We start from the raw sequence: 26,331 nt of genomic DNA on the forward strand, positions 1-26,331 counted from the left end.
TGAGGCTCAATTCCTAGTCCCTTCTTACTGTGTCAGCTTTAGGGGAAATTTCTTTCCTGTGCCACCTGTTGACATGCAGTTGGGGATAGGAGGCCAAATTATTGCAGCTTTTACTTAGGTAAAATATCCTCTGATCTTGTCTGGGGGCAAAGCCCATGTCTGAGGTTGCTGTGGCCTTTGCTAGCTTTGTAACAGGCAGCGATCTTACTGATTTTTTAAGATGTGTATGTTTCTGATGCTGACAAATGTTGTAGGACCTGATTCTATGTACAACTCTGAGTAAGACCAAATGGTTGAAGTGGCAGTTATTGCACACTGGATTCCTAATGTGACCCATTGACCAGAGTGAGTGCCCTAGTAGTACAGGATCAGCCACACTACCTGCTGTAACATCTTCACATTGTATTGTATATCTTGTTATCTTGTTCTATCTGTTTAAAATCATCTGCTTCATACAGGTCATTAAAGGAAATTCAGAATGGGAAAGTAGAAGCAAATGATCTTAGAATCTCTATCAGAAATGACTGATGGTTTTAAAATATGTAACTATAAAAACCTTGCAAGATGATCCACTGATTAATGAATAATAATTACTGAACTTGCAAGGAGCTGCAATAAATCCTGTAAAAAAATTGGCACTTTGGAAAGAGCATTGTTTTATTTCGTATCATGTAAAGGTTGTTAAATAGGGGAAACACTGCTTCCCTGGTGCTTTTGTTTTTCCTTCTGGATTGTAGCAATGGAGCACTTGCATGTTGTGTTTGATGCCTTGCATGATGAAGACATGCAATGGCAAGTTCCAGTCTGCATGCTGCTTAATGAATGTTTTCCTTTTCTCTCCTTCCCTGTTATGTGCTTACAGAAGACAACTATGTAGAAGGTGGGTGCTTTCTACCTTATTTTCCTAAGCTCTTCTTTTTCCTTTTTGTTTAGTGGGTTGTTTTTTTTTTTTTCCCTTATGCTAAATGTTATAAAAGTACGCATAACATTCAGTACGGTAAGTTGCATTTTTTAATCCATAAAGGTATACAAGATTTTTAAGTAAGTGTGATTTATTTTTCCATACAGAACACAAGCAAAGACTCGTTTTAATATTGGACATATTTATGTAATTCTAGAATATCTCCACTGAAACGATGGGATTTATATGCGTAGAATCATAGAATGGTTTGGATTGGAAGGGACCTTAAAGATCATCTAAATCCAAACCCCATGCCATGGGCAGGGATACCTTCCACTAAACCAGGCTGCTCAAAGTCCTATCCAACCTGGGATGCCTGATATCAACCTCATATGACTGATACCACTCTTTGAAGTCATTCAGGAGTGATGAAGAAATTACAATTTTTTCTCAAGTTCTGTATGAAAAATGCTTCAAGAAAATATACTTTTCTTCAGTGTGGAACACGAATCCTCCTTGTGAGAATATAATGCATGTTAAATACCTATAGTTTAGGAAAATGGAAAGTGCTTTTCTCCTTAGTTTTGCTTATTGTATTCTCCTTTACAGCACAAAGTTTTAGGAAAAAAGTTTATCTGTCTAACTTTTCAACATAATGTACTCTGCCTTTTGGAATTTGTACCAGAAGAGGCATGTGATTTTAATAATAATGTTGGTATGTAAGCAAGGTCCTTTAAGACAGTATGTCACAGGGCAGTGGAAACTAAAACACAACATCAACTAGCCTGAATATTGGTAAGTATGTCTATTGGCTGGTAAAATGTCTGAGTGACTATATTTCATGGTTGTGATGGCACAGAGATCAGTTTTTGCTAGGAATCAATACTGTCCTTTTGCATATAAGCCAAAAGGTGCAGGTGCTGTTTAAAGTACAAGTACTTTAAAAATCTGCTCTGGGCAAAGTCTTTGCATACTGCATAAACAAATATTTCAAAAATGGTTTGATGGATTTAAACTGTATAATAATTTCTATTTGTTTATTTATTTGGATAGTTTAAACACTTTTTTTTTTTTTTTCCTAATGAAGAACTTTGTAAGCTAGCACATATGCAAAGTGACTGCCCTGATATGTCTTTGACCTAGGGTCCTGCAGTAAGACACTGTGGGGCCTGAGTTTATTCAGGATTCAAGACTCTTTGGGCCACAGCAGTTCACTGGCAATTTTCTTGAAACAACTGGAAGTATCAGTACTATATTTCTCTATGCAACTGTATTCAAAGACAAAGTGAGATTTAGTACATACATGATATGCAATTTTATTTAAATACATGGAGTAGGAGAGAGAAAATTTAAACTGTTACAATGCTTTAATTGTGCACTGTCAAGCACATTTGTATCTGTACAATTTTCTCTTCATTGTGAAATTAAAATATATTCAACAATATTGGGATAGGAATTCTAACTTAGAAACATAAAAACATAGAAATAAGTACTTAATTTTACATTTGACATATGCATGAAATTCTTAATGGTGTCAACATGAGACTCAAATGTGAATTAGGATCAGTACAACTAGATAAGAAAGTTAAATTTAATTTCACATATTCTTTTATGTACAACAGTACAAGATAAACCCTGGATAATAGTTAATCCAGAAGTTACCTGAATCTAATTCTTAAAACTGCTCCTTTAAATGTATTCCAACACAGGTCTAGATACTAATGCATGCATTAAATTTGCAAAAGATGCTTATCTAAAGAGTGGAACCATGGAAAGTGTATCCAAAGCAGAACTGGGAAAGTGAGCTATCACTTTTCATCTTTGAATTCTGTGAAATCTGTGCATCTCCCTGAATTAGGCTACATAAGAAAAGAGAAGGATTTAATATTCATAAATTTGCTGGTGTGAAAAAGATATATTTTATTCATATTACTAAAATTGTGCTAGGGTTGAATATGTTCACCGCAAGTTTACCATGTTTAAATTTTTCTTTGGCCTGTGCTCTGCATGGAACTTAAACACAAGGTTATGAAAATAGACTATCTTCATGCTGTTTTCCCCCATGCCCCTTAACTTTGACCTTTTGGTGCCAAATTCAGTATAAAAATGGAATGGATCATACATGCATACAAGAGGTATTCCTACTAAATCTTGAATTCCTAATTCACAAAGAAAAGACTTTTATCATTCTGCTTATGAAGTAACGGTGCACAAATGAATACTTTTAATGTATAGCATGCCTATATGTGGCTCATTAAGGCTAGATCTTTCTATAACTATGCATAGTGGTTTTCTCTATTATAAGCACACAATCATATTGGAAATCTAGCAGTGGTTGTTGTCATGGTAGATTTATTTGTATCATTTTGAAGCCCTCTGTGGATTGTACAGGTACAGTAATAGCAATTCTTCACACTTCCGTAGCCTTCATCCACAGATTGCAAAAATATAAAGTAAGGTAAGTATTGTTATGTTCACTTTACAAGTAAGTATGAGTAACTTTACTCCTTCACAAATAAGTAACATACAGTGTAAAGCAAAATGCAATGTCTTGAGAGCTAGTACTAAATTTTTTAATTGATGGATGTTTGCTTTGAGCAGTGTCTTTTTTTTTTTTTTTTTTTTACATTCATTTGGCTCTTAAAATTCAAGTGCTTTCTATGTTTTCAAGAGGCTTTAAAAAATAAATAAATTGCCATTTATGTTTTTCAAATTGTATAAAAATTATGTATTTACAACTGACCAAGCTCACATATCATATTGCTAAAAAGAATAGATATCAGGCAGTGACAATCTCCAGAAGCTAGTCTTTTCATTTAAGTCCTTATAACTATAAAAGTTATATTTAAATGCAAGCTAGGAAGAGATTACCCTCTTTGTCTTCCCCTAGGAGACATGACAATGATTTCTGTCACACCTTCTAAGAGCTGAAAGAGCTCACAAAAATACAGTAATTGAATCTAATTTATACAATTTTGATAAAGAAAGCAATGTTCTAACATTCAACTAGTTTCGCTTTCCCTTTCTTGACTACAGTTAAGGTCAAGTCAAATGTCTGAAACTTTTTATTATAGTTATCTGTACAAAAAAGTTTTGTGCCAATAGACAAATTAAATAACCAGGTGAAAAGACTATTATTTCCAGAAGGTCATGCATCAACGGACCAAGCTGTGATGTGCAACACTGAAAGAATAAAGTTGGACTGTGGGTCTTTACGGTTTGTATTTTCAGTGTGTGTCTCAGTTGCAGAAACAGAAAAAACACGTGTGGACACATTTCTATTAACTAATATTGTGCAGAACAGAACAGCTGTGTGATACTTTCCAAGTAATGCTTATGTAGGCATCCCTTCAGCATCACACTTAGCTCTCACTCTGTTTAGCTCCCATCACTGGTTTAAGCCTCAGATCATCCTGACAGCTGCAGTGCAGTGTCTTTGGAATCTGAATCTATTGTTCAAGAGATAGGGCACACCAGACCTTTCAGTTTAACTATCATCCAGGAAGGGTGACATTAAAAAACTCTAACTCAGTAAAACCATTGTTAGCCTATGAAAAAACACTTGAGATTTTGAACTGATGAGATATGAATCCTTTAAGACTGATTGCAGCCAGGAGTATCTTCTTTGAACTACCCCCAAGAACTATGAGTCATTTGTGCACCTAATTTTCTTTGTGAATTAGAAATCACAGGAACTCTCTAGGAAGTCTGCTTTCCAATAAAGAGCAAGATATTTTATTGCACACCTTCTTTGTGTGAATTATCTTTAATTAATTGCAAATAAGAAAATAATGCATCATTTTTTATAGTTGTTGGAGAAGAGAAGCACATTTAACACAAGCAATTAAGAACTTCTAAAATGGATCCTAAAACAGCTAAGAAGAATAAACCTGTTAAACCAGATGTAAAATGTGAAAAATCTTATTTCTACAAAAATGTTCTCTCTACAACACATTATTCTCAGTAAGAATATAAGTATCATTTTATTATTGTGCAATTAGAAAAAACAAACAACAAAAAAAAGCTGAATATTTTTGGTTAAAGTTTAACTAAATTTGGTCCTGGTTGAGTGATTACTGTTATGAACATCCATTTTGAAATGTCACTAAACCTATACTGGTATGATTGGATTTGATCTCATAACACAAATATAAAGCAAAATCTATTTCTCAGGAATTTATGAAGTAGTCTTAAATTGTCACATAAATTTACTTTATGGCTTTGTATTTTATATTGCCTATATAATAATTTGCCTCCTCTGGAATATATTCATTCTACTCTTACTTTTCACACAAATAAGGAGACATCCCTTGCATTATCATTTCGATGTGATAAAGAAATTTTGTTTAATTACCTGAAATGCTCATTTTTATGAGGGGAAAAAGATCAGACCCAGCCCATTTTTCAGGTTTACACTTCTCCAGGTTTTTAACATAATTGCGCAACTAGAGGACAGGAAGTCCTCCCAGCCAAGTATTCAAAGCAGTGTAATCAAAATAGAATAAAGACAGATGGAATATTAAAGGAATTGGTTGGATTTGAAAGCATTCTATTATTTTCTGGCTTCCCAACTACTGCACAGAAGAAATGCACAACAAAACACTACCCAGTGTTTGAATTGCAGTTCTATGACTCTTAGCCCAAAGCATTCCAACCAGTGGCTGAAAAATGCTCTTTGATTTCCGTCTGTGATACAGACATCTCATAGGAAACAGATGCCTGTCACAAAACATTTTTGTCACTGTGACAACACCACCTTCCCATGCTCCCTTGTTCATTGCTGACTGTGCTCTTGTTTTCCTTCAAGGTCTGGCGCACCTGATGATGGGCGACCAAGGTATGGGCTCTGTTCCTTTTCCACTCTGCTTTCATTGTTTCTTCTTGTTCTGTAGCTGCTTTGAAACCATCACTGCAAATGATGGGCAAATGCTTGAAAGCTGTCTTTGGCTGCAAATAAACATGTTAAACATGTGGTTTTAGTCACATCCTTCCTTATTTTTTTCTTTTGTTTGCTCCGTAAGCTTTTGTCCTTCCTGCCTCCTCAACTCCCCCTCTCGCAATATAATAACTGAAAAGAGGTGAGAGAAATAAGAAGGTGTTTTAGAAAATTTCATGTATTTATCAGAAAATGCAATTATGGGTGATTTTATGAAAGATAAATGAAGCGCAAGAGCACTCTTCAGATAGTTCCTGAAAGAAGATACTGAGCTTGTCACATTGTACGCATTGAAGAGTACATTTACATTAATGCATGGCTGATTGGAAACGTGCAGAAAGCACCTGCTCCTAGCTTTTGGAATGCTAACTGTACAATTTTGCCACCTAAAGAAATCAGTGTTTTTCTTCTCCTAACCCATTGTCCATGTTAATATTGTATCACTCCTTTTTATCAAAGCATGAGTTATTTCTATGTTTCGCTGCATGTACATGATTGGAAAAAAAAATAAACTAAATCCCTAATATGACATTGATTGCATCTCCATTTGTCTACAGACACTTATACTTTGTCTCGTTTCATGTTTAGATATTATTGCATTTACATAAAACTCATGACTCTTACTGTTGTTTCTCTCCTCTTATTCTCTTTTTGTCTGGAAATGCTTTCTTCATGGAACCATTTCACCAAATCCATAGGTAAAAGTAAAGGTATTACATGATTTTCTTTATTTTTTAATGCCATCAGTATTCTTAATGTATGTTTAAGTAATGCTAATAAATGTAAATCTTTTTGTACTGGTAACATGAGGTAGGTATATTTTTTAAGTAAATAATTCAGGTATATTGAGGTAAGGAGAAGTGTCCTATCTAAAGTATAGGCTGACTTATTTAAAGTTTGTGTCCTGTTTTTGTGAGAGATGTAGAGATGTAGCAGTGATAAAGGAGACTACAGTTATAGAAAGCATTCAGGATGAAATAACAACCACTTTTTGAGGTATGCATTTTTCTGTTCTCAAAAAATAATAGTCTAAACCACCAGGCACAGAAAAGAAAAAAAAAAACACACACAAAAAAAAAAACTTGATGGTGTTCAACAGCAACTCTCTGGAGATAATCCGTCCACAACTTGATGTAAGTTTTAAATCTGAATAGAACTGTTTTCAGCAAGTCTCTGCTATCAGCTGATCACTTTACCCTGAGATTTTCTTTGTAAATTAATCACTTTGAGTCTGTCTAAGACAAGAATTGGACAAAGGAGTGATGAAGAATGAACACCTAAGAGAAATGTGGGTTATATTTAATATTTTTTTCACTTTTTTTTTTTTTTCTTATGTGAAAAATACTAGCCATGTTTACTTTCTAACTCCTGCAGGGAACGTGTGGTCAAGACTTTTCCTGTATAAATAAACATCAGGTTTGCTATAAGGATACTCATTCACAGACATTACATACATACATTCTTATGATAAGTAGATGGTCATTAAATGTAATTAAATCTGTGGTACAGATGAATTATAAGGTTCTGTTCGTCCTAAGCCTTTGTCAGGCTGTGCCTACTCTTGGTATAAATCAGAAAGTAATGTAAATCAGTAGTACTTTGCTAACTAGTTAAACTAGAAACAAGCTTCCAGGTCCCTCGCTGTCTTGGCTGATTCAGTGTTTCTGAACCTAGAAGGTGCATATGATGCAAGCCTGTGATTACAATCCTTTAGTGTCTCATTCTTCTTCATATGAGATTCTCTTGAGTGACTGCATACTATCACTAGGATAATATGTAAAGGGTTATGAGTGTTCTAGACCTATAAATTTTCTTGTTTAGGAAAAGTTTTAAGCAAGTAGAATAAAAAAATGGCCTACTGATTTCTTTGTCTAGCAGAATTGTCTTGTTTGTTGGTTGATCTTTGCTGTGTTTTTCTTAACTGTACCTTTTACGTATGACTTCCTTATTGCTTATTATGGCTACTTTATTCCATAATGGTATATGTCTTAGGTGGAGTTACCTTAAAATGACATTTTATATTCATATAAATACAGTCTTTAATGGAACCTTAATATTATCGATCACTTTTGTTATTATTGATTTTTCTTTCTAGTTTATTCTATACATGGAATAAATTATGTAATACGTCCAACAGTGATCTTTTTTTTTTTTTTTTTATTTTATAAAAAGATAAAAGCACATAAGTATTATGAAAATACATTATGATTGATGGTTAATGTGGAAAGCAGATTTTAGCCAAAACAAAACAAAACAACAACAACAACAAAAAACAACACAAGAAAACAAAAACACCACAATTATTGTGCAATAGTTAGACATTTATATCTTTGTTGTAAAAGGATTAATAATTATATTGATAAAAAATGACCTTGGATATACTAGTTACATTTAACATGTAAAGATATGCCATATGACATAATTTAAACACCACTCATCTAATCATTCTAGTACAGTTTTCTTTTCACATTGTACTTTTTTTACTAAGTTTCACCCTTTTAAATGGAAATACTGATTACTATTTTTTGATAATCACAATACTTCCTCTGTTTATATAATGGTGTGTTTGTTCAAATGGATGGACGGGGTTTATATGTATACAAACACTGCTTACCTATAACCTCTGTTTCAGGAGGTTATATACGTAAATACCTATATACATCATATCCTCAGTGAAAGGAAAATGGTCCCATTTTGATGACTATGTAGTAGCTACACTAATATCCACTATTGAAGCATGTGACCTTGAAACAGCTGTGATAACACACATTTATAACACATGACTTTATAACTAAGTAGGAGGTTGTTGGAAAGGTAAGAAGGGACAATAAGGGAGCTTTAGGTTGAGTTCTTTCACATCTGTTTCAATCTTTCATTACAATTTCAGTTCCTTAAGAGGTAGCTAATGTCAGTTACAAAAGAGATGACAGGATTCTGAGTGATTATACCACAAAGAATAAATAATAAATAATTAATAATAATAATAATAATAATAATAATAATAATAATAATAATAATAATAACTTCAAAAAGATCTACTACATAATTTGTTAAGAAGTGTGTAAATGGGTGAACCACCACCCATTTCTTAAATCAATGTAACTTCAGAATGAGATACCTCAAGGACAGGACAGTGACAGGCCAGGGTCCTGATGTTGATAGCGGAAGGAGAGGAGAGGAGAGGCAGACAAGCAGTACAAAATCCAGTACTATCTCAGTGGATGAACCTGCTGTTTGCCATTTAGTTGTAAATATCTCCTGAGATACTCCAGGTAATTTCCTGACAAAGTTTTTATTAAAGCAACGTCAATACTAACAAAGCTGTCGCTGCCCCTTATAGAAAGGAAGAAATGGAGTTGGGGAGATGTCACTGTGCTGAGGTATCTGTCAGTACTTAAGGATATATAACTTGATCTATGTACAGAACCAGGTGACATAAAGCAGTATAAAACAAGGAACACATGTAGGAGTTTCCCTCATAACTCTAGAGCTGTATGAAACCTATTTTACCTGACCCATTATATAGCCTGTGCCTAATGCCAGGAAGAGCCACAAACTTTAGTTTTAGTGACATTCATTTAAGTTCTGATAAACATTGTATCTGTTCAGGTGTTGGAGCTTTTGTTTTGTTTTGTTTTCCTGGAAATTACCTATCTGGTTACAAATTCAGCAGTAGAGTTGTTGCAGCTAGCGTGGTGGAAAAACATGTGCAAGGCAATGCTTATAAATGACATTCACATTTTTTATTAAACTGGTTGAATATGTTACTTAAAACAATTGTTGGAATTCAAAGAAAACCTTGAATTTGAGCCCAAACAAATGTTTTGCCAACAGAAATTTTGTCTGCCTTCTCCAGCTTCTGTAGGTAGTCTGATAAAACTGTCATTTCCACATACAGGCCTTACCTCATCTAGAGTTTAGTACCTCACAGATTTTGTGATGAATAGCAGTAGAACTAAGATTATATTGCAACTAACATAAAATAATCAATTTCTTTATTTTTTCCCCCAATATGTTCTATTCTTCTCTTCCTTTACATTTTCTTTTGATATACAAGGAAAGGGTTTTATAATTCTACAATATAAAGTGATGTGTATTGCTTCCTTTTTTATTGCAATCCTCTTAAGCTTATACATATTTTTACCTATAGTTTATTTCTATGCAAATAACCTACTTTTGATTATATACACTTTTTTTTTTTTTGACTATATACACTTATTCTATAACTAAACATCATGTTCAGATTTTCTTCTATTACTTTAGATACTATATGTGGTTTTAAATCATATGCGTGTTACTCAGGTCCATAACAAGCTATTAAATGATATCTCGCTGAGCAATAAATGTTTCAACTGAAAGATTGATATTGCAACTGAAATTTATTGTGTTAGATTACAGGCTTTTGATGTGTTGGTATTTGGTATACTTCATATACATGCTTAAGAAAGACCTTGGAATGTCAATATTTATGTCAACTTCCTTGCCAAAAATGGGACGTTTGCATTTGCACAAATTATCATACATTATATGTAAAAGCAGAGTGACTCAACTGGCTATGAAAGAGCAGAATTTTATTGATTATCCATCCCATAATGCAGTTGACAAATAGAAAAATAAGGCAGTGAAAAATTAAAATAATATGAATAAACCTTTGAACAATTGTGAGTATTAAAGTTACATGTTATAGCTAAGCAATTTTTACAGATCATGGCATAGTGCTTGTTTTTTGCAACCCTAATACCTCCTCTAAAATCATATTAAGTGGAATTCACTCATTAACTGAATACATACCACCACTAGTTCACCTTGTTATGATGACTTTCATTTTTATTGTTTGTAAAGAACTAAGACAGTTTCGACTTCTTGTGCTCTTTGAAATTAATAGGATTGTTGAGCAGCCTATCCTCATCTGTTTTTCTCTGTGCTGTTCCAAAGTGGGTCTGAGAGTCATGCATCCTCCAGCCTTCCTTGACCTGAGCCACCAACAGTCCAGAAGCCATGTAAATGCCTTGGTACAGCACTGAGCTCTAACATGGCATATTATTTTTCTCTTGCTGCCCAGTTGACATGGACTCAGTTGCATGTGTTCTTAAGTGTATCTGTCTTTTTCTTGGATAGAGTAAAACATGGACTTAGGACTTCCTTGACTCTCTGTTCTTCACATCATAATATATTCTAGGTGAGGGCAATTTATTTGAAAAGCTCACTGCTAGATTTGAAGTGAGATAATTTACGGGGTTTAGACAGAATAAGGTTGCTAAGCTTGGATAACTGAGATTATTTCAAAGTCATATTCTATTAGAAGCATGAATAACCTATATTGTTCAGCTCAATCTCATAGTTGTTTCTACTGATAAAATAGAACAGATCAATGATGTTTAAAAATTTATCCTCAGGTCCAATTAAATATTTAACAGGTCCCAAACATAACGACAGTCTCATATAATTTACAAAATGATCAGCACAAGAATTTTAGAAATATTCTGCATAAAAAACACTTTTTTTTTTTTTAATAAATATTTCTTTTTAGAGAAATTAAGGAACTTTAATCATAAAGTTTTTCAAAATATTCCATGGAGCAGTAACTATACATCATTCCTGTTTTATCATGACCTTTTTTTTTTCTTAAAAGATCTTCATAAATATATTTAAATAGTGACTGCTGTTTGCAAAAAGTATTGTAATTCACTTCTTGATTTTAATGCATGCACCTATAACCACACACATGTAATCCAATAGATATTTATATTATCTGTCCATTTTGATGGTTAATTTCTGCAAACATTCTTTCAATATCATAATGAACTATACTTCAAATATTTTAATGAGAAGGGTGAAATATTTGTGTATTTAAAGGTTGTGATGCATTAAAGCAAATAATTGACTCGCATTTCACTGTGTGATATTTCACAAATGTAGAATATTATGTTTTGAGCTGCATATTCACATTTATGTTGAAATGTGATCAATTAATGTTCCATAGGGAGAAAAATGCAGCAGAACATTACTATGTAAGAAATTTTCTGTCTAAAGACTGTGGCTTAAGAAAATAAGCAATGTCAGGAGTAGAAATGAGATATATGAATGAGAGACAATTCTGTCTTGAGACGCATATGCCCAAATTTATATCTGAGATAGCTTATCCGTGGTCGGCAGTATAAAGATAAATTGTAAGGACCTGCTGTAGATATCAAGAAAACTATTTGAAGAAAGAGGAACACATTTATTTTAACAAAGTGATTTTTCTGCTGTGTCACCACATGATAATGTCCAAGCCATGCCATGAGTTCTAGCACCTTTCCATAGTTCCATATTCTGAGCCATTCCAATGTCACTCAAAATTATCAGGTATCATTTACATTCATATACATATATATCATAAGCGTTCCGTGAATTCAGAGGAATGACAATAAATGTGAAACAATGGATTTTATGTAAGGAAAATGGTTTATTTCCAAAAGCGTTGATCTTTTGCTGGGTCCAGAAAACATTGTAGTATAAGATAGTAAAGATTTTCTGCTTCCTCAGCACTGTTCAATTTATGAGCATAGATTTCATGAGAAGATGTACCCATCTCTGGGTACATTCTCTGTTGTCAGAGAACCTTTAAAAATAATATTAAAGCTCTTTCAAGATGAAAGATGAATCTTTCAGGCCAAAAAGTAGGTGGGGATTTACTGAAGATGAGAGACAGCAAACTGTTACTCTGTACGGTTAAAAAAAAATAAAAATCTTTTTCAGTATTTTCAAGCAGGTAAGCAATGATGCAATAGGAAAACTAGGCATTTCTTGCTAAAGGAAGCATTTATTTTTATTTTTTTTTAAAGCGATATTTGTCTGTTACACTAGCAAATAAGAATTAAAAGCTGCAGCAGTCTGTATCTTATCACACAAATTCCATGGGAGTTTGATACAAATTTCATATGTGTCTCCAGTGATATAGAGATTTCAGAGTTGTATCCAAGTTGTATCCAAGATTCCTTGGTATTCTGTAGCATATCCTGGAACCTCCTTCTTTATACCTTTATTGAATATCTAACAGCATTATGGAGCCAAACACATCTTTAGAGTAACACTAAGGATTACAGCTTTATTCTAGGTTGCACTATGGGGATAAACTCAGTCATTGGCAAATAACAACTATAGTTATAACAACTAGTCAATATAGTAATAACAACTAGTCAAATAACAACTATACAAATTAAGCCGAACAGATTCTAATTTCTATTATTTCAGTAAAAACCAAAAAGCAATTGGAGATAGCACATCTCACCTACAGGAGTCTCAATTGAATTTAATCAGATTAGAATCACACTCAGTGGAGTTTCACCAATTTCACCAGGAGAAAGAGGCCAGAGCCCTAAGCAGAAGAATTTTCAAAAATGGCTATGATTTGTCTACATCTGTACTTACTAAATTTAGTAGAAAACTATGACAATCTCTAAAAAAAAAAAAAAGCCAAATTTAATGAGAATTAAGAAGGTTTAAGAATTCCATAGAACTGTAGTAATATAAGTGAAAATTTGGACTATTCTCTCTAAATGTACATCATAACAATATCTTTCCACTGAGAATGACTCCCCATAAAAGAGTTGAAAAAGATACGTAAAGAGTCTCATCAGAGTTAATTGTTCCTGTGAAGAAACAGTGCTGTGCACAAGACTTTTAACACACTCTTAACTCTATGGTGCTTTATATTTCTATGGCAGTGTACCAAGCTACTTAGAAACAAAAGAAAATTTGAATTATCCAGTCTCCTTTAAAATCTTTTAATTAACCAACATAATTTGCACTTATATATGTCTTTCCTGATACTCCAAACCTTCCATAACCCCCTCATTCTTAATTGCTTGAAGGTAACTTTCTAACTTCACTTCAGGGACCACCCAGAACAATTAAGTATCAGTAGAACATTGAAACTGAGCAGTGAACTGGGAAATTCAGGAACACAAAGGAGAAAACTTTCATAGGAATTGAGCCTGGACAATGGACCATGGAATTTGCTACAAAGTGGCACTTTCATCATTCTTTTAATGATTTTCATACGTACTAACCTGATATCAAAATATCTTTTTCTTTCAGGCATAGGAGGAAAGAAAAGCAATTAAATCTCTTTACTGGAATCATTTACTCTACTGAAAGAAGTAACATCAGCTAGATTTGTTTGCTGTTGATACCCACACTAATTTTATGATGAGTACACACACAGCATTTAAAGTCTGTTTCTGTAACTTGTTAATGTGATTTAGAGATTCCAGTACATCTTGTTGCCTGCTTAAAGTAGACCTTTATTCCTAAGAAAGGGAAATGTCTGGGCTGACTCGCTGGTACCTCCTAATGCTGTAGAGAGGCTACCTCAGATAACTGTGATGTTGGCATTATAGCATTGACTTGACTAGGCTCTTTATATTGGTACTGGGGATGGGGGTGAGGTATGATTTCAGGCAGAAAAGGAATGGTGAGGAAATAAAATATGCTGGGTCTAAATCCTTTCATCTGTCTTTATGTATTTAGACAGAGAATAGGCTACTGAGAAAGCAAAATTTATCAGTAAGTGAGTATAGGCCAGTAAATTTTTATTGTAATTGCCCATACTTACCCATTCATTTGGCCTGTGTTTAATACCACAAGCTATTGTTAGCCCATTGTCAGAAGGAGTATACAACCAAAGAGAAAGAGATTAAATTTCCTCCTGTGACCATTAATGTGCTTCTGAATTGGAACTAGAAACCATAGCAGAATGATTTCTGACAGGCTATACTGGTAATTATATAAGCCCACTCTCACTTGTTAGCAACACCTTTCTAGGATTAAAAATTATAAATAATTTGCCTGATTTACCTGTTCATTGACCCTGAATATATGTATTAGGAAGAACTTGGATTATATCGCAAAGGTGCCAGATAAGCATTTTCCCTCTCAAAAGGGCATTGCAGGCATTTTGCTAGTAATACAAGGAGCTGGTCCTTTGGTATTTTCAGTTAATGACTTTGCTTAAGAATTTGGGATTATGAGGTACTATACTTAGTATTTGCACTAGTCCTTAAGGAATCTTCAGAAAATCATCAAGCTCAGTTACAGGCAAATCACCATTGTAAACTAATTTTGCAAGCATATGAGATACAATTTTCTTAAATGACTATCCTTGTGATTTTACTATTGAACCTGTGCAAAACAACATGTAAGTTAAATTTAAAGCCAAATGCCTTTTTGGCAATGCTGTTTTCACTGTGAAAAGATGTGTTTTAAATGGATGTATGATATTATTATTAACTGTGGCTGCTGACTAGTCATATAGTTTTCAATTTTAGTAGAGTTATTTAGGAGTTATTATGTTGAACTGTAACACTGGTGAATATTTACATCACCACAAGGATGATGTGAGAGGTCATAAAATTCTTATTCTATTTTAATTCTAATCTACATAACTGAACATCCCCAGATCACTGTGGTACAAGTGTTGGACAAGTTGTGTTCTCATTTCACCTGAATACTTGTGCAGACTATAAATTTTGGGGGTACGTGAAGGTGCTTACATCATTATGAACCTTCAAACACTGCTGTGTCTGTTTTAGTCATGAACTGATTTTTGTGTGTGTGTCTTTAGCAGTCTTTTGGCTCTATAGTCCTCTGCAATAAATTATTCAAATAAGGATCCTGTTCATTATTGTAACTGGTTTGGAAGAAAATTCAGACCTCATAAAAGAACATATAAATCCTGAGTGCAGGATTGGAGAAACAAAGGTAAAATTGGAAACTCATAATTTTATGACTTTTGTACTACATATGTCTCTGTATAGGAGATACACATCCATATATGTCCATACATCATATATTAGACTAAGAAAAAGATTGATGGCAAGTCTATATTCTGAACGTTGACATAGAGCCACCTGAGCCTCACTGTTAGTCTACTGCTACATATCCCTTCAGAACAAAGAAAGGAGCTGTTTAGACAACTGTGAAGAAAATATATTCCTCTATTCCTACTGAAAATATTAAGAAGCACAGAATACATAGAGTAAAACACCAATTCTAAAAGGACAAATTTCTCTACAATTTTAATGGCATATACACATTTAACATACACACGTCTGCATTCAGAATATATGTGCAAATGCAGATAAATAAAATTGCCCTGAAACCATTCAGTTTTGCTATGCTTCATACGTTACCTCTCAGAAATGCCAGTATCTCAAGTTTTTGATAATGAAAATATGTAATAAAAATGACTGCCATGTCTCCACCCATAAATCACTACTATGTTTCATTTATTTTCTCTTCCAGGAAAATACATGCATTTGATTTTTATTCATTGGTCTAAACTAGGTGTGAGACTTGTACCTTGCATTGATCCTGAAATGGATAGCCGTGTTAAAGAAACAAGTTTTCAAAAGTTCTGTTTTTTATTGAGCTTTTATGGAAGTAATACAAAAGTGTAATTATTATTTTCCTTTTCAGAACACCTACAAGATTTGTATAAGCTCTGTATCTTTTAATAAGTACATATAACTCTCAAAAATGTACACATATCTAGGTCATGCTAATTACCCACCTTGGGAGGCAAGAATGTGCCTATACTTCTCTACCTAGCTGGTGTACTCTTGAGACCGAAGTCGGAAGAGCAGGGTTTAGAAAAACTAAAAATACACTTCCTAGGATCTTAGTCACTAAACTGCTTAAAAAGAAGGTCTCTCATGTTGACAGCCTGTAATTTGTATTATTCAGGAAATAAGACTAGATAATCAAAAACAACCCTTCTGGCCTTGAAGCCTATGAATCACATATAATGGAGAAATTACTGTGGTAATGTAAGAAAATTATCAGACGTCACAGAATCACAGAATCACAGAATTTCTAGGTTGGAAGAGACCTCAAGATCATCGAGTCTAACCTCTGACCTAACACTAACAGTACCCACTAAACCATATCCCTTCAAAAACAGCAGACTCAGTTTTATTTTACAAGGAATAATTTTATCATATTTCTTGCATAGATGAAATTATGCATCACTGAGTCCCCAAAAATGCCAAATGAAGCCATAAAATTCCTTATGGACTAACTGGAAAAACATGCAAAGCATTCGCTTAAGTCGGAACCTAAAATGAAAGCTGAAACATTCAAAGAGAAACCTCCAACATGCATGAAAGCACGCATCAAAAATTATCGATCTTTCTCAAAGTTCTGTCGAGCTCTTCCACAAATAAATTCAACATTTTGCTGTGATCATTTGTTTTGAGTAACTTATATTGAATGCTATGTATAATTAAATTTCAAGAAAATTAATTCATTCAACATTTTCATGTAACAGGGAATCCCATATCACATTTTAAATAGTGTATGGGGTCTTCCAGAAATGAGGTTACCATGCTACACAGTGCTTGCTATGCCAACTAAAGCTGGACAAAACATTTTTGTAAATTATTTGTTTGCCCACATTAGTGCAGCAAAACTGTAGCTGTTCATTTTGTTCTATGATAAAGGGAAAAATGCCTATGCAAAGCCAACAAATTAAACAAAGAATAGAAATTGTGATCTAATCCATAAAATTTTAAAAATCAGAGGCCAAATCAGTCCATAAGAATGCTATAAGTTAGGCAGAAGAAAGATACCAGCTTCTTAGGACACAGGGATTTAATTTAAAGACTGTCCCCAGTCTTCTAATATTTAGTTTCTCTTTGAACCTCAGAATTCAATTGTATATTCACTGTCAGTTAAATAGTCTTGTTAGTTGCAGTATGCTCACACAAAAGGAGAGGATGGAATCATAGGCTGTTTTAGTGAAGGACTTATTCTACATCAGAATGATCTTTATTCATGAAGACTTCAAATGCTTCATTAATCTTCAGTTTTACTGTAGCCAGGAAAAGATCCTGTTATTTGCTAAAATTAAAGAAGACAAATGGGAGTTTGCAGTTTCTCCATGAACATATGAAAAAAGTAGGGTTTATTTAATTCAGTAAAGTTAGAATATTTCTAGTCAAAACTTTTCCCTGATAATACATGTAAACCGTCAGAAAGAAGGAGAAATGCTGACTGTCAAGGTATACATCAATTACTAATTACTAATGTTCAGTTTAATACCGTGTAGGTCAACAGACATTGGGTTTCTATCACCCTGTTATTAACAATTATAATATTATATAATATAATATTATTATATTATGTCTGTATATTGTATTATGTCTGTATATTTCAGCCATTATAATATAATGTAACGGCTGAAATATACAGACAGACAGCTGAGTATGTGCCACTGGGAAGAATACAGTAGCTTTATCACTTGGAAAAACAATAACAATGACAAAACATCAACTATCTGCTACAAGTTTTTTATTTTATTCTCTAATTATTCACCGTATAATATGGAAGCAGCTCTGTGTGTAGTAAATAGGAGGCCTTCTCTTCACCACATCTGTCTTCATTTTTTAATCCACCTCTGGCCCTAATGAAGCTGGAACTTACCCATCAGTACACTTTCCCTTTGGGAAAAGCCATAAGCAAGTGGAAAACAGGACACTCAGCCTGCTCTCTTAAGAAAATCCTGAACACTCTTTTTTCACATCTCTGGAATGTGTTCAAACTGTACCAGTGCCACACCAGATTTCAAATATATGTCCATAATTCCTACCGTGCTGCTGTTCTGCAAGTGTGCCAACTTCAGATGCTCTGTGAGTAGCTTTCTGCTTGGGTTCAATGTCATCCTTCCCAATTTGCAGCATCTGTTATTTTCAGATAATTAATTTAGTAGAAGTGGTTCAGAATCAGGCATACTGACATGTCACTACAGGGATGCTATCATATTTTTGAAAGCTGAGATACAGAAATTGACAGCAAATACAAACAAACAAAAACCAGCTACAATTAGATCATTCTATTATTTACATTGGCTAGTAATATTCACCTTCACATAAATCAATGCATGGGAAGAAAAAAAATCAACCTGATTTCCTTCATATTTGCAATATATGATCTTTCTCTCTCTAGGTTTATTTTATCTTGTATTGCCTCTGATTTCTCAGAGTCTTTGTTTAGCAGGAGAATGGATGAATCCCTCTTCTAAGCCCAGATATATTCATGGTTGCAGAACATATGCCATTGTGCTGAGAGACAAAGAGAAACCTCTAAGTTGAAGCATGAACTTACTTTAAAGTACAGTTTTCAGTGACTGTTTTGCTCTTATTGCATCTACTGACGTTCAGCAGGTGTTTGTTTATCAGTGAAAAGAGGTCAGGACTATTGCCATGGCTAGTCATGTTGTTCCTGCTGAAAGAAAGTTTTCATGTACACTAGAATCTCTGTGACTTTGATTCAAAAGTAAGATTCCTTTATTTTTAGGAGCTCTGAGTGGAGCCCCTTGGAGTACTTCAACAGTTGAGCTTATTGAAGGAAGGGTTTTGTCTGTTAATAGGCATTCAGAAGAAAGCCAGATACACAGCAGTGCCAATGAACATGGTTTTGGAAGAGAATTTTTATCAGTAGTAACACAGAGGAATTTTTTTTTTCCTTATCCTGAGGAAAGGATTTTTTTTTTCCTTATCCTAAGCAAAAACCTCATAGAATATGAGAAGGGTGAGTAAAGCTGATAAACTTCACTAAAACTTGATGTGTTTCTCATTCCTGTTTCCTGACAGGGCATTTCATGGTAAGACAACATATCTTTCTCTTCTGAAGTACTTCGCTGATTAAATGCATGTGGCATGATGCAAGAGGCTTGTGGTGTGAGAGGACAAAGAAGTTTGGCGCAAGGTAGTAAGGGGAGCCCTTCCTGGGTTACATGTTCAAAACTCCCCTGAAAAGCTAAGAAATTAAGTAGAAAATTATACAGGGAAATTCAGTAGCCCAATATTTAAATATATTTCTAGACAGTTTTGAAAACTGCCTGTGTCTATAAAGTCTCAGTGATGCCAAGAAGAGCTACAGAAATACACACATAAAAGTTGTATTATTCCATTCTGTAAATGTAAGGTAGCTACACCAAAAGCTTTAAAAATCCATAGTTCTTCTTCTTCTTCTTCTTCTTCTTCTTCTTCTTCTGCTTCTGCTTCTGCTTCTGCTTCTGCTTCTGCTTCTGCTTCTTCTGCTTTTTCTGCTTCTGCTTCTGATTCTTCATCTCTTTTTTTCCAAATTATCTTATTTTCTGTTATGGCTGACAAGTCTTTAATAAAAACAACCGTTCATCCACTTTGCTAGGAGATGAAAAGTTCAGAAGTAACAGATAGGGAATTGGGAAGAACTGTCAGTGTGGGAGTGGACCACAACTCAGAAGTGCAAAACCTGGGCCTGGCAATCCTTCAGTATCCCAAGGTCCTTGCTTGGCTTGAGAGCATAATGAAAACTGCTGGAGAGATATGGAAGATCTGCCCAGTGCAAGCTACCTACTTCTTCCTTTAATCTTTTAAAAGAAGAACATTGCTTATGCATACTGGTCACTTTTGATATATGATCAGAGTTTAACAATGCTTTATTTTTGTCAAGACATTTCAACTCCAGTGCTTTTATATCTTCAATTCATAATTGACTTGATAACAAAACTATACTATTTCATGACAATATTTTGCAGGGAGAGAAAAGAGCCATCCTCCTCCCCTCATTGCTATATGTTAACTCTGAAATATCTCTGAAACTAATACTAAATATGTAGGCTTGATAGAATCATCACTGGTATATCAGCAAATAATGGTTTCAAATATAATGAATTTAATTGAACGGTCTATACTTTATCATGCATGCTTTCAGACCAGTTGAGAAGAAGGATATTTTGAAGTAGGTCCATATGTAGACAAAAAGGCTAATGAAGACAAAAATCCAAGACCTCCAAGTCTTAAGCAGGGGCCTATGGTATTGGCCTAACAAGATTAGGTCCATGGGCAAGATTAAGTAGCAGAGTGCGCTCATGCCATCCAGGAGTTGACAGTGGTAGTAAAAGAAATAAAAAGCATAAAAAGGCATAAGAGAAGAGAAAAAAATTGCTATGTCTGCCTGTACAAGCTAGAAAAGGATGAGGTAAAACTGGTTTTGAATTCCTTACTTTAAACAGAGCTTCTGACCATTTCCACCAAAACTTTCATGAAGTTTTGTATAGCTTAACCTTAAATAAAGGAGAATAGTCAAGATAAAGTCTGACTCTCCAAAACATAATTATTAGATATGTATTCAGATAGCTTTCTAAAAGTATGAAGGTACCTAAATCTAACATGTGGTTATCTGGTTACTTCTATATGCCTATACCAAAGCCACAGTATTAAAAGCGTAGACCTTGAAGGGCACAAATGCTTCAAATCTCAATATTTTCATAATGGTGGAAAAGAATAGAATGTAGAAGAAAAAGGGAACTGGTAGAGAATATGTTATACCATAAAATAATGTGTTTTAATATAATGTCCAAGCATTTATACTTCCCCTAAATAAAGGCATTGAATTTTTATATCCAAACATGGATAATGCCACACAAACAAATAAACAATCAAAAAAATAAATAAAAAAGCAACTCTTGATATTTAAGTCTAAGAATTTTATGAGGAATTGGTATATAAATGTACAAATGTTACTTGCAGGCATTAAAATGTCTACTAATCTGAAACAGAAGTAGCACTATTTCAGAACTACTTTTTGTATAAATCCAGGAGTGATGGCTATATAAAGTGACTCTAGAACACAATACAGCATGCCAAATGTGTTTAAAATTTATCAGCAAGCTCTCCTTAGTTATCAAGCTGGAGAACAGTTATCCTATTCATTATTGACATCTCCCATAATTCTTTCAATGGTTTTTGCAAATAGCTTGTCAGCCTTTTGGCAAATAGGGGTGATTTTCAGTAACATTTTTAAATTCTTCAAATTCATTTATACATCCAGAAGCAGCTAGACTTTCTTACCATTAATTTTAAAGAATAAAAAAAATCCTTTAGTAGTAAAGGTCTACAAGGTGGACCTAAGCATTGCAATACTAGCAGAGATCTAACTTAACTACTAAAGAGACTGTACCAGCAAGAATTTACAATGCTTGGCTTAGCATACAGGGTTGTTCTACGATACATGTGAAAATATTAAGTGCCTTTGTGTGCTGGGAGAATATTAGTGCTGGAAACTCCTGTATCTGTGAAGAAGTTGATGAGCAAAGGTCTAAACTATGGTTGTTACAACCTAGGTTGAGAATATGCAAAGATCTAAATTTTGGCATTGAACACAGAAATGCTACGATGGTACAACTGTGGCCATAGCCCTGAGTGTGCTTTGGTAGATTTTGCTTGTTCTCTTTGAGTTCAAATCTGTTAAAACTTTTTATTTCAAAGTAGCTTAAAAATGCGCCTGCAATTTTATGGCACTATTAACCTGAATACTAATAGTCCTAACTATGGACTATTAACCTGAATTTAGAAACACATTTAAATGTGAAATATATTATGATTTGATTAGTATATAAATAGTGGAAAAGGTCTTTATTAGGGCTTTGACCTCTCTTTACTCATCTGCTGAGAGTCTGGAAAGAATTCTTAAAATAATGAAGATAACAGCACTATGTGAAATATTTACATCATGCCTAAAAACAAAACTGGGAATAACACTGGGCTGTAGCATGGTGCCTTGAGCAGAGTCACTGCCAGGTTGACCCACCACAGACAGCAGAACCACCAGAGTGACTATATAATCCTGCACACTCAATCTTTTGTTGTGAGTGCGACACATTCAGAAAAGATTTAAGGTTTGGATCAGCCAAGAATATGTGGGGTGTAAAATTACTTCCCTTCCAATACTCAGAAGTTCAGTTCTTGTCTGCTATTATAAAATCAATGAAAGTGTGAAAATTGAAGTTTGCTGAATAAGGTGCTCTGCAATGCATTTAGTCTGGCATATCATATTGTAAAGAAAAATCTGAGGTTTTGCTTTAGCTGTCAAGTGTCTTCTGCAAGTGGAGACAGGTGAGCTTCTAGAATTACAGATCAGCTTGTAATGACTTAATGATAATTTCCTGAAGAAAATCCTGTTAGTAAAGAGGATTGGATTGCGGGAAAATGTCTTAAAGATCTATTGATGATTTGCACATGGATTATATTATCAAATAGTAGCTAATATATATATATGTTTAATATTGTAATTCTACCTCTTATTATGAAACTATTTATGTCATCATCTAGTTTTCAGTGGTCATAAAGAAAAAAGCACAGGCTGCTGTGAGCTGGTGATCAATAAGTGTTTATATTTCATTAGCTGTTATATATTGAAATAGGGACAGAGAAGAAAAGCCAGTATTGTTTTCATTGTTTTACTTCTTTTGACTCTGGTAGAAGTGCAGGCAAAGATATATCAGGCAGTAAGTCCATGGTCATCAAGAGTTGAAAGAGGCTGTCAAAGATAGACCACTAATTTTGAGAGGCTTCTTTCTTCTAAGCAGACATTTTCAACTGGTAGAAGTTCATGAAGAGTGTTGTTGCTACCTCTGTGATGAAGTTTTAGTAGAACTGCTGCTGGTATGCTGATACATGAAACTCAGTACCCTTACACTGCTTTTTTTTAAATTATTTTTATTTATTTTTATTTTTTTATTTTATTTATTTTTTTTATGCCATCGCTTGAGAATAACAGCTGTTTGCTCTAAATTTATAAGAGAAGAGATCAAGGATGGCTGTGGTATTGTTTATTATAATATGGTTGGATATAATTGTATAAAAGCCAATCTTGTGCCATGAAACCAGGTATTATGTCAACTACTAATCTGCTCATGTGGTAAACTGTGAGTGCTGTGTTTAATATTGAATTACTTGTAAAAAAGTAAGAAAAAAAAAAAAAAGGGGCTAAGGGCATAGGGCTAAGACTGTAAGACTTTGGGCTCTGGTATGTTATGTCATGAAAGAATACATTAAGCTGTGGGATAATCTAGAAAAATGTGTAGTTTTTAAATGTTTGTAATAAATTGATTTATCATTATCTATGTAGTGAAGCAGTAATTGAATAGTATAAAACTCAGTCACTCATTTTTTGTTTACATAAATGCCTTTTTAGTGGAATTATTTCAGGAAATAAATTCCTTTTTGAAATGAATAAATTTATATTTACAGTCAGATTACTTTTTTATAACTGACACATAGCAACCTTTATTTTCAGAAAAGAAAGTCTCAGGCTAGGACCTCAGTATATTTGCATCCTGAACACTTCAAAATGTACACAACGGATATATCAGAACATAAAATATATTGAAATTTTATTTCTGATCTTTAACTCTACTTTAAATGAATAATCTGTCTGTAATCTTATTTATTGGTTAAATACTCTAAAGCACTTGGTTAAATACTCCTACCCTTACTGAAGTCCATGGCAAAACTCCTATTAATTAAAATGAGGTTTATTGTTCACTGTTATTATTTGTAACATTATGGGTTTTATGGATTTAAAAAACACATATATTTTTTCTCTTTATTTTTTCATATGTGAAGTATATAAGAAGAAAATTGCTGTTCAGCAGTTACAGTATTTGCAAAAGCATGCACAAACTGCCCTAGTAACAAAAACACAGTTGGTCACAAATTTACGTTAGAGAAAGAATTAGATGATTTTCTGGAATTATCAAATTCAGCAAGTTATATAAGTTATTTCTTAATCAAAGACACTAAGAAGTTATTGTTAATTATTCAAATCAGAATGCAGATAAAGATACAATATTATATTACTTAAAATACGGTTTTAATATTGACAATACAGAGATGAAATTGCTTTTAGAGCTGGGAATGTGTTCTTGTTAAGATGAAGTTGCTCAGAGTTAGCTGACTCTTGTTTCTGGTTATCTATTCTTTTCCTGAAAGTAGTTGCAGTCAACCAAGAAGGGCTATGGAAAAACATAGGTGTGCTAAGCAAGTTTTCAATGTTCCAGTTTTAGTTGCTGTAAGCAAAAAAGCTTTAACTATGACTTTTCATCTGAATATCTTGTATCCTTTTTTTTTTCTTTTTATCTTTAAAGAGATGATTTCAAGAAGAAGAAATGTGTAATATATAAAATGTCTGAGCAGTTTGATCTTATAATAAGGGAATAATGAAATGAGTTTTAGGTCTTGCAACCCAAAGCCAAGTTATGATATTTGATGTTTGCATCTTTCCCATTTAGATTTTCTATGTAGGACCAGCAAAATTTTGATAAATGTGGGCGGCTCTTGGTTCACAATTCACATGTGCTTCAACATGAAATCTTAGCAGTGGCTTTAGGCACATGTGAGCAGTAATAAGGCTATCAAGATATTTTCTATGAAAGGAGGGAAAGCTGCAGTTGTAGTTTACAGACTTTGCTTATTGTTCTTTAATTTGTGTGTGATTTTTTTTTTCAATACAGATTGAGACTTTTAACACTGAGATCTTAGCTACATATTACAAAACCCCGTGTTTATGTGAACAATTAAAAGGCAAGCAGGGGTGGATCTAAGAGCAAGACAGCTAACAGGAATATTTTATGGAACATTGTACTGTTTCATGAACTCTATCAAGAGATAATTCAATGCCAGTTGAATTTAGATTCACCTCAAAGATACTTATGACAAATTATGTGACAGTGAATGTCCCATTACTGATTCACGTGAAGAAGAGGATTCATTACTGAATCCAGGGATTCGTGTGAAGGCCTCTCTTCTTCAGAGAGGCCTTTCTCTGTTGTACTGTAATGTAAACTGGTGCCAGGAAGCCTACATGTATATGTCTACTGGAATAAGTATCGGGAAACTGGCTACAACAGTACTTTATTATTGTTATTATTATTATTTTTTATTATTATTATTTTGGTCATCAGAATCCTTTGAAAGGGTACAGCAAAGCTGGAAAATTGCTGTCTTGTGCTTACAACGCATTTCTCTCTGGTTGTTGTGTTTGTTGTTGTTTGTTTGTTTGTTTGTTCATTTGTTTTCTGGCTAATGAAGTTACTTGGAATTCAAAAGTGCTTAGATGAGGGGATGGATATGCTTACTTTCTGTCCTTAAGATAATATGCTATATTTATTATAAAAGTACACCTGTGCCTTTCATAGTCTAGTTATTATCAAAACCTCAGTTCTATTGAACAGGTTATTTCTGAAGAATGTAAATTCTATTGCTGACATTACAAAGACATTTGCGCAAGATACATGCCTAATAGTCATAGTAATCTAGGAAAAAAACCTTTGAGATCAAGCTACATCAGGTTGTATGATTCTATTATTGAATTCATGTTATTGAATCCATAAGTTACACCTCAACATAGTATTTTGAAAGTTTGTGATTTGTTGGAATTTGCATAGTTTCATTTAATTCCTGGAGATTTTGTTTTGTATGCTTTTTTTCAAAATAAGAAATGACATTTGAGGAAAAAATCTTTTTTCCTCTCCTTTTTGAGAAAAAAAAAATGTACAAAAAATCTATTACAGTTCTTTTTTTTTTTTTTTTTCTTCTTCATGTGTGGTTCATAGAGATGGAAGAAAAAATGTTATTGATCCAAGCAAAAGATCAATAGGAAGAGTCATTCTCAATTAGTCATTCAG

General features: G+C 33.6%; 1 protein-coding gene across 32 annotated transcripts in view; it reads left to right on the forward strand.

Annotated features, from left to right (window-relative positions):
* NRXN1 (neurexin 1) overlaps positions 1-26,331 on the forward strand; it is a 709,571-nt gene that overhangs the window by 69,188 nt on the left and 614,052 nt on the right. For 17 of the 32 annotated variants that reach the window (XM_072035416.1, XM_072035414.1, XM_072035413.1 and 14 more), the window contains exons 3-5: positions 863-880; positions 5,709-5,738; positions 6,536-6,547. The exons of 6 other annotated variants lie outside the window; for them this stretch is intronic. In XM_072035416.1, coding sequence (XP_071891517.1) covers positions 863-880; positions 5,709-5,738; positions 6,536-6,547 — 60 coding nt within the window. Of the gene's footprint in view, positions 1-862; positions 881-5,708; positions 5,739-5,922; positions 5,982-6,535; positions 6,548-26,331 lie in introns of those variants that run through there. 9 more of the 32 variants (XM_072035421.1, XM_072035427.1, XM_072035431.1 and 6 more) reach the window with 5 other exon arrangements.

This window comes from Anas platyrhynchos, chromosome 3 (genome assembly GCF_047663525.1).
Source record: "Anas platyrhynchos isolate ZD024472 breed Pekin duck chromosome 3, IASCAAS_PekinDuck_T2T, whole genome shotgun sequence".
In the NCBI taxonomy this organism is placed as follows: domain Eukaryota; kingdom Metazoa; phylum Chordata; class Aves; order Anseriformes; family Anatidae; genus Anas; species Anas platyrhynchos.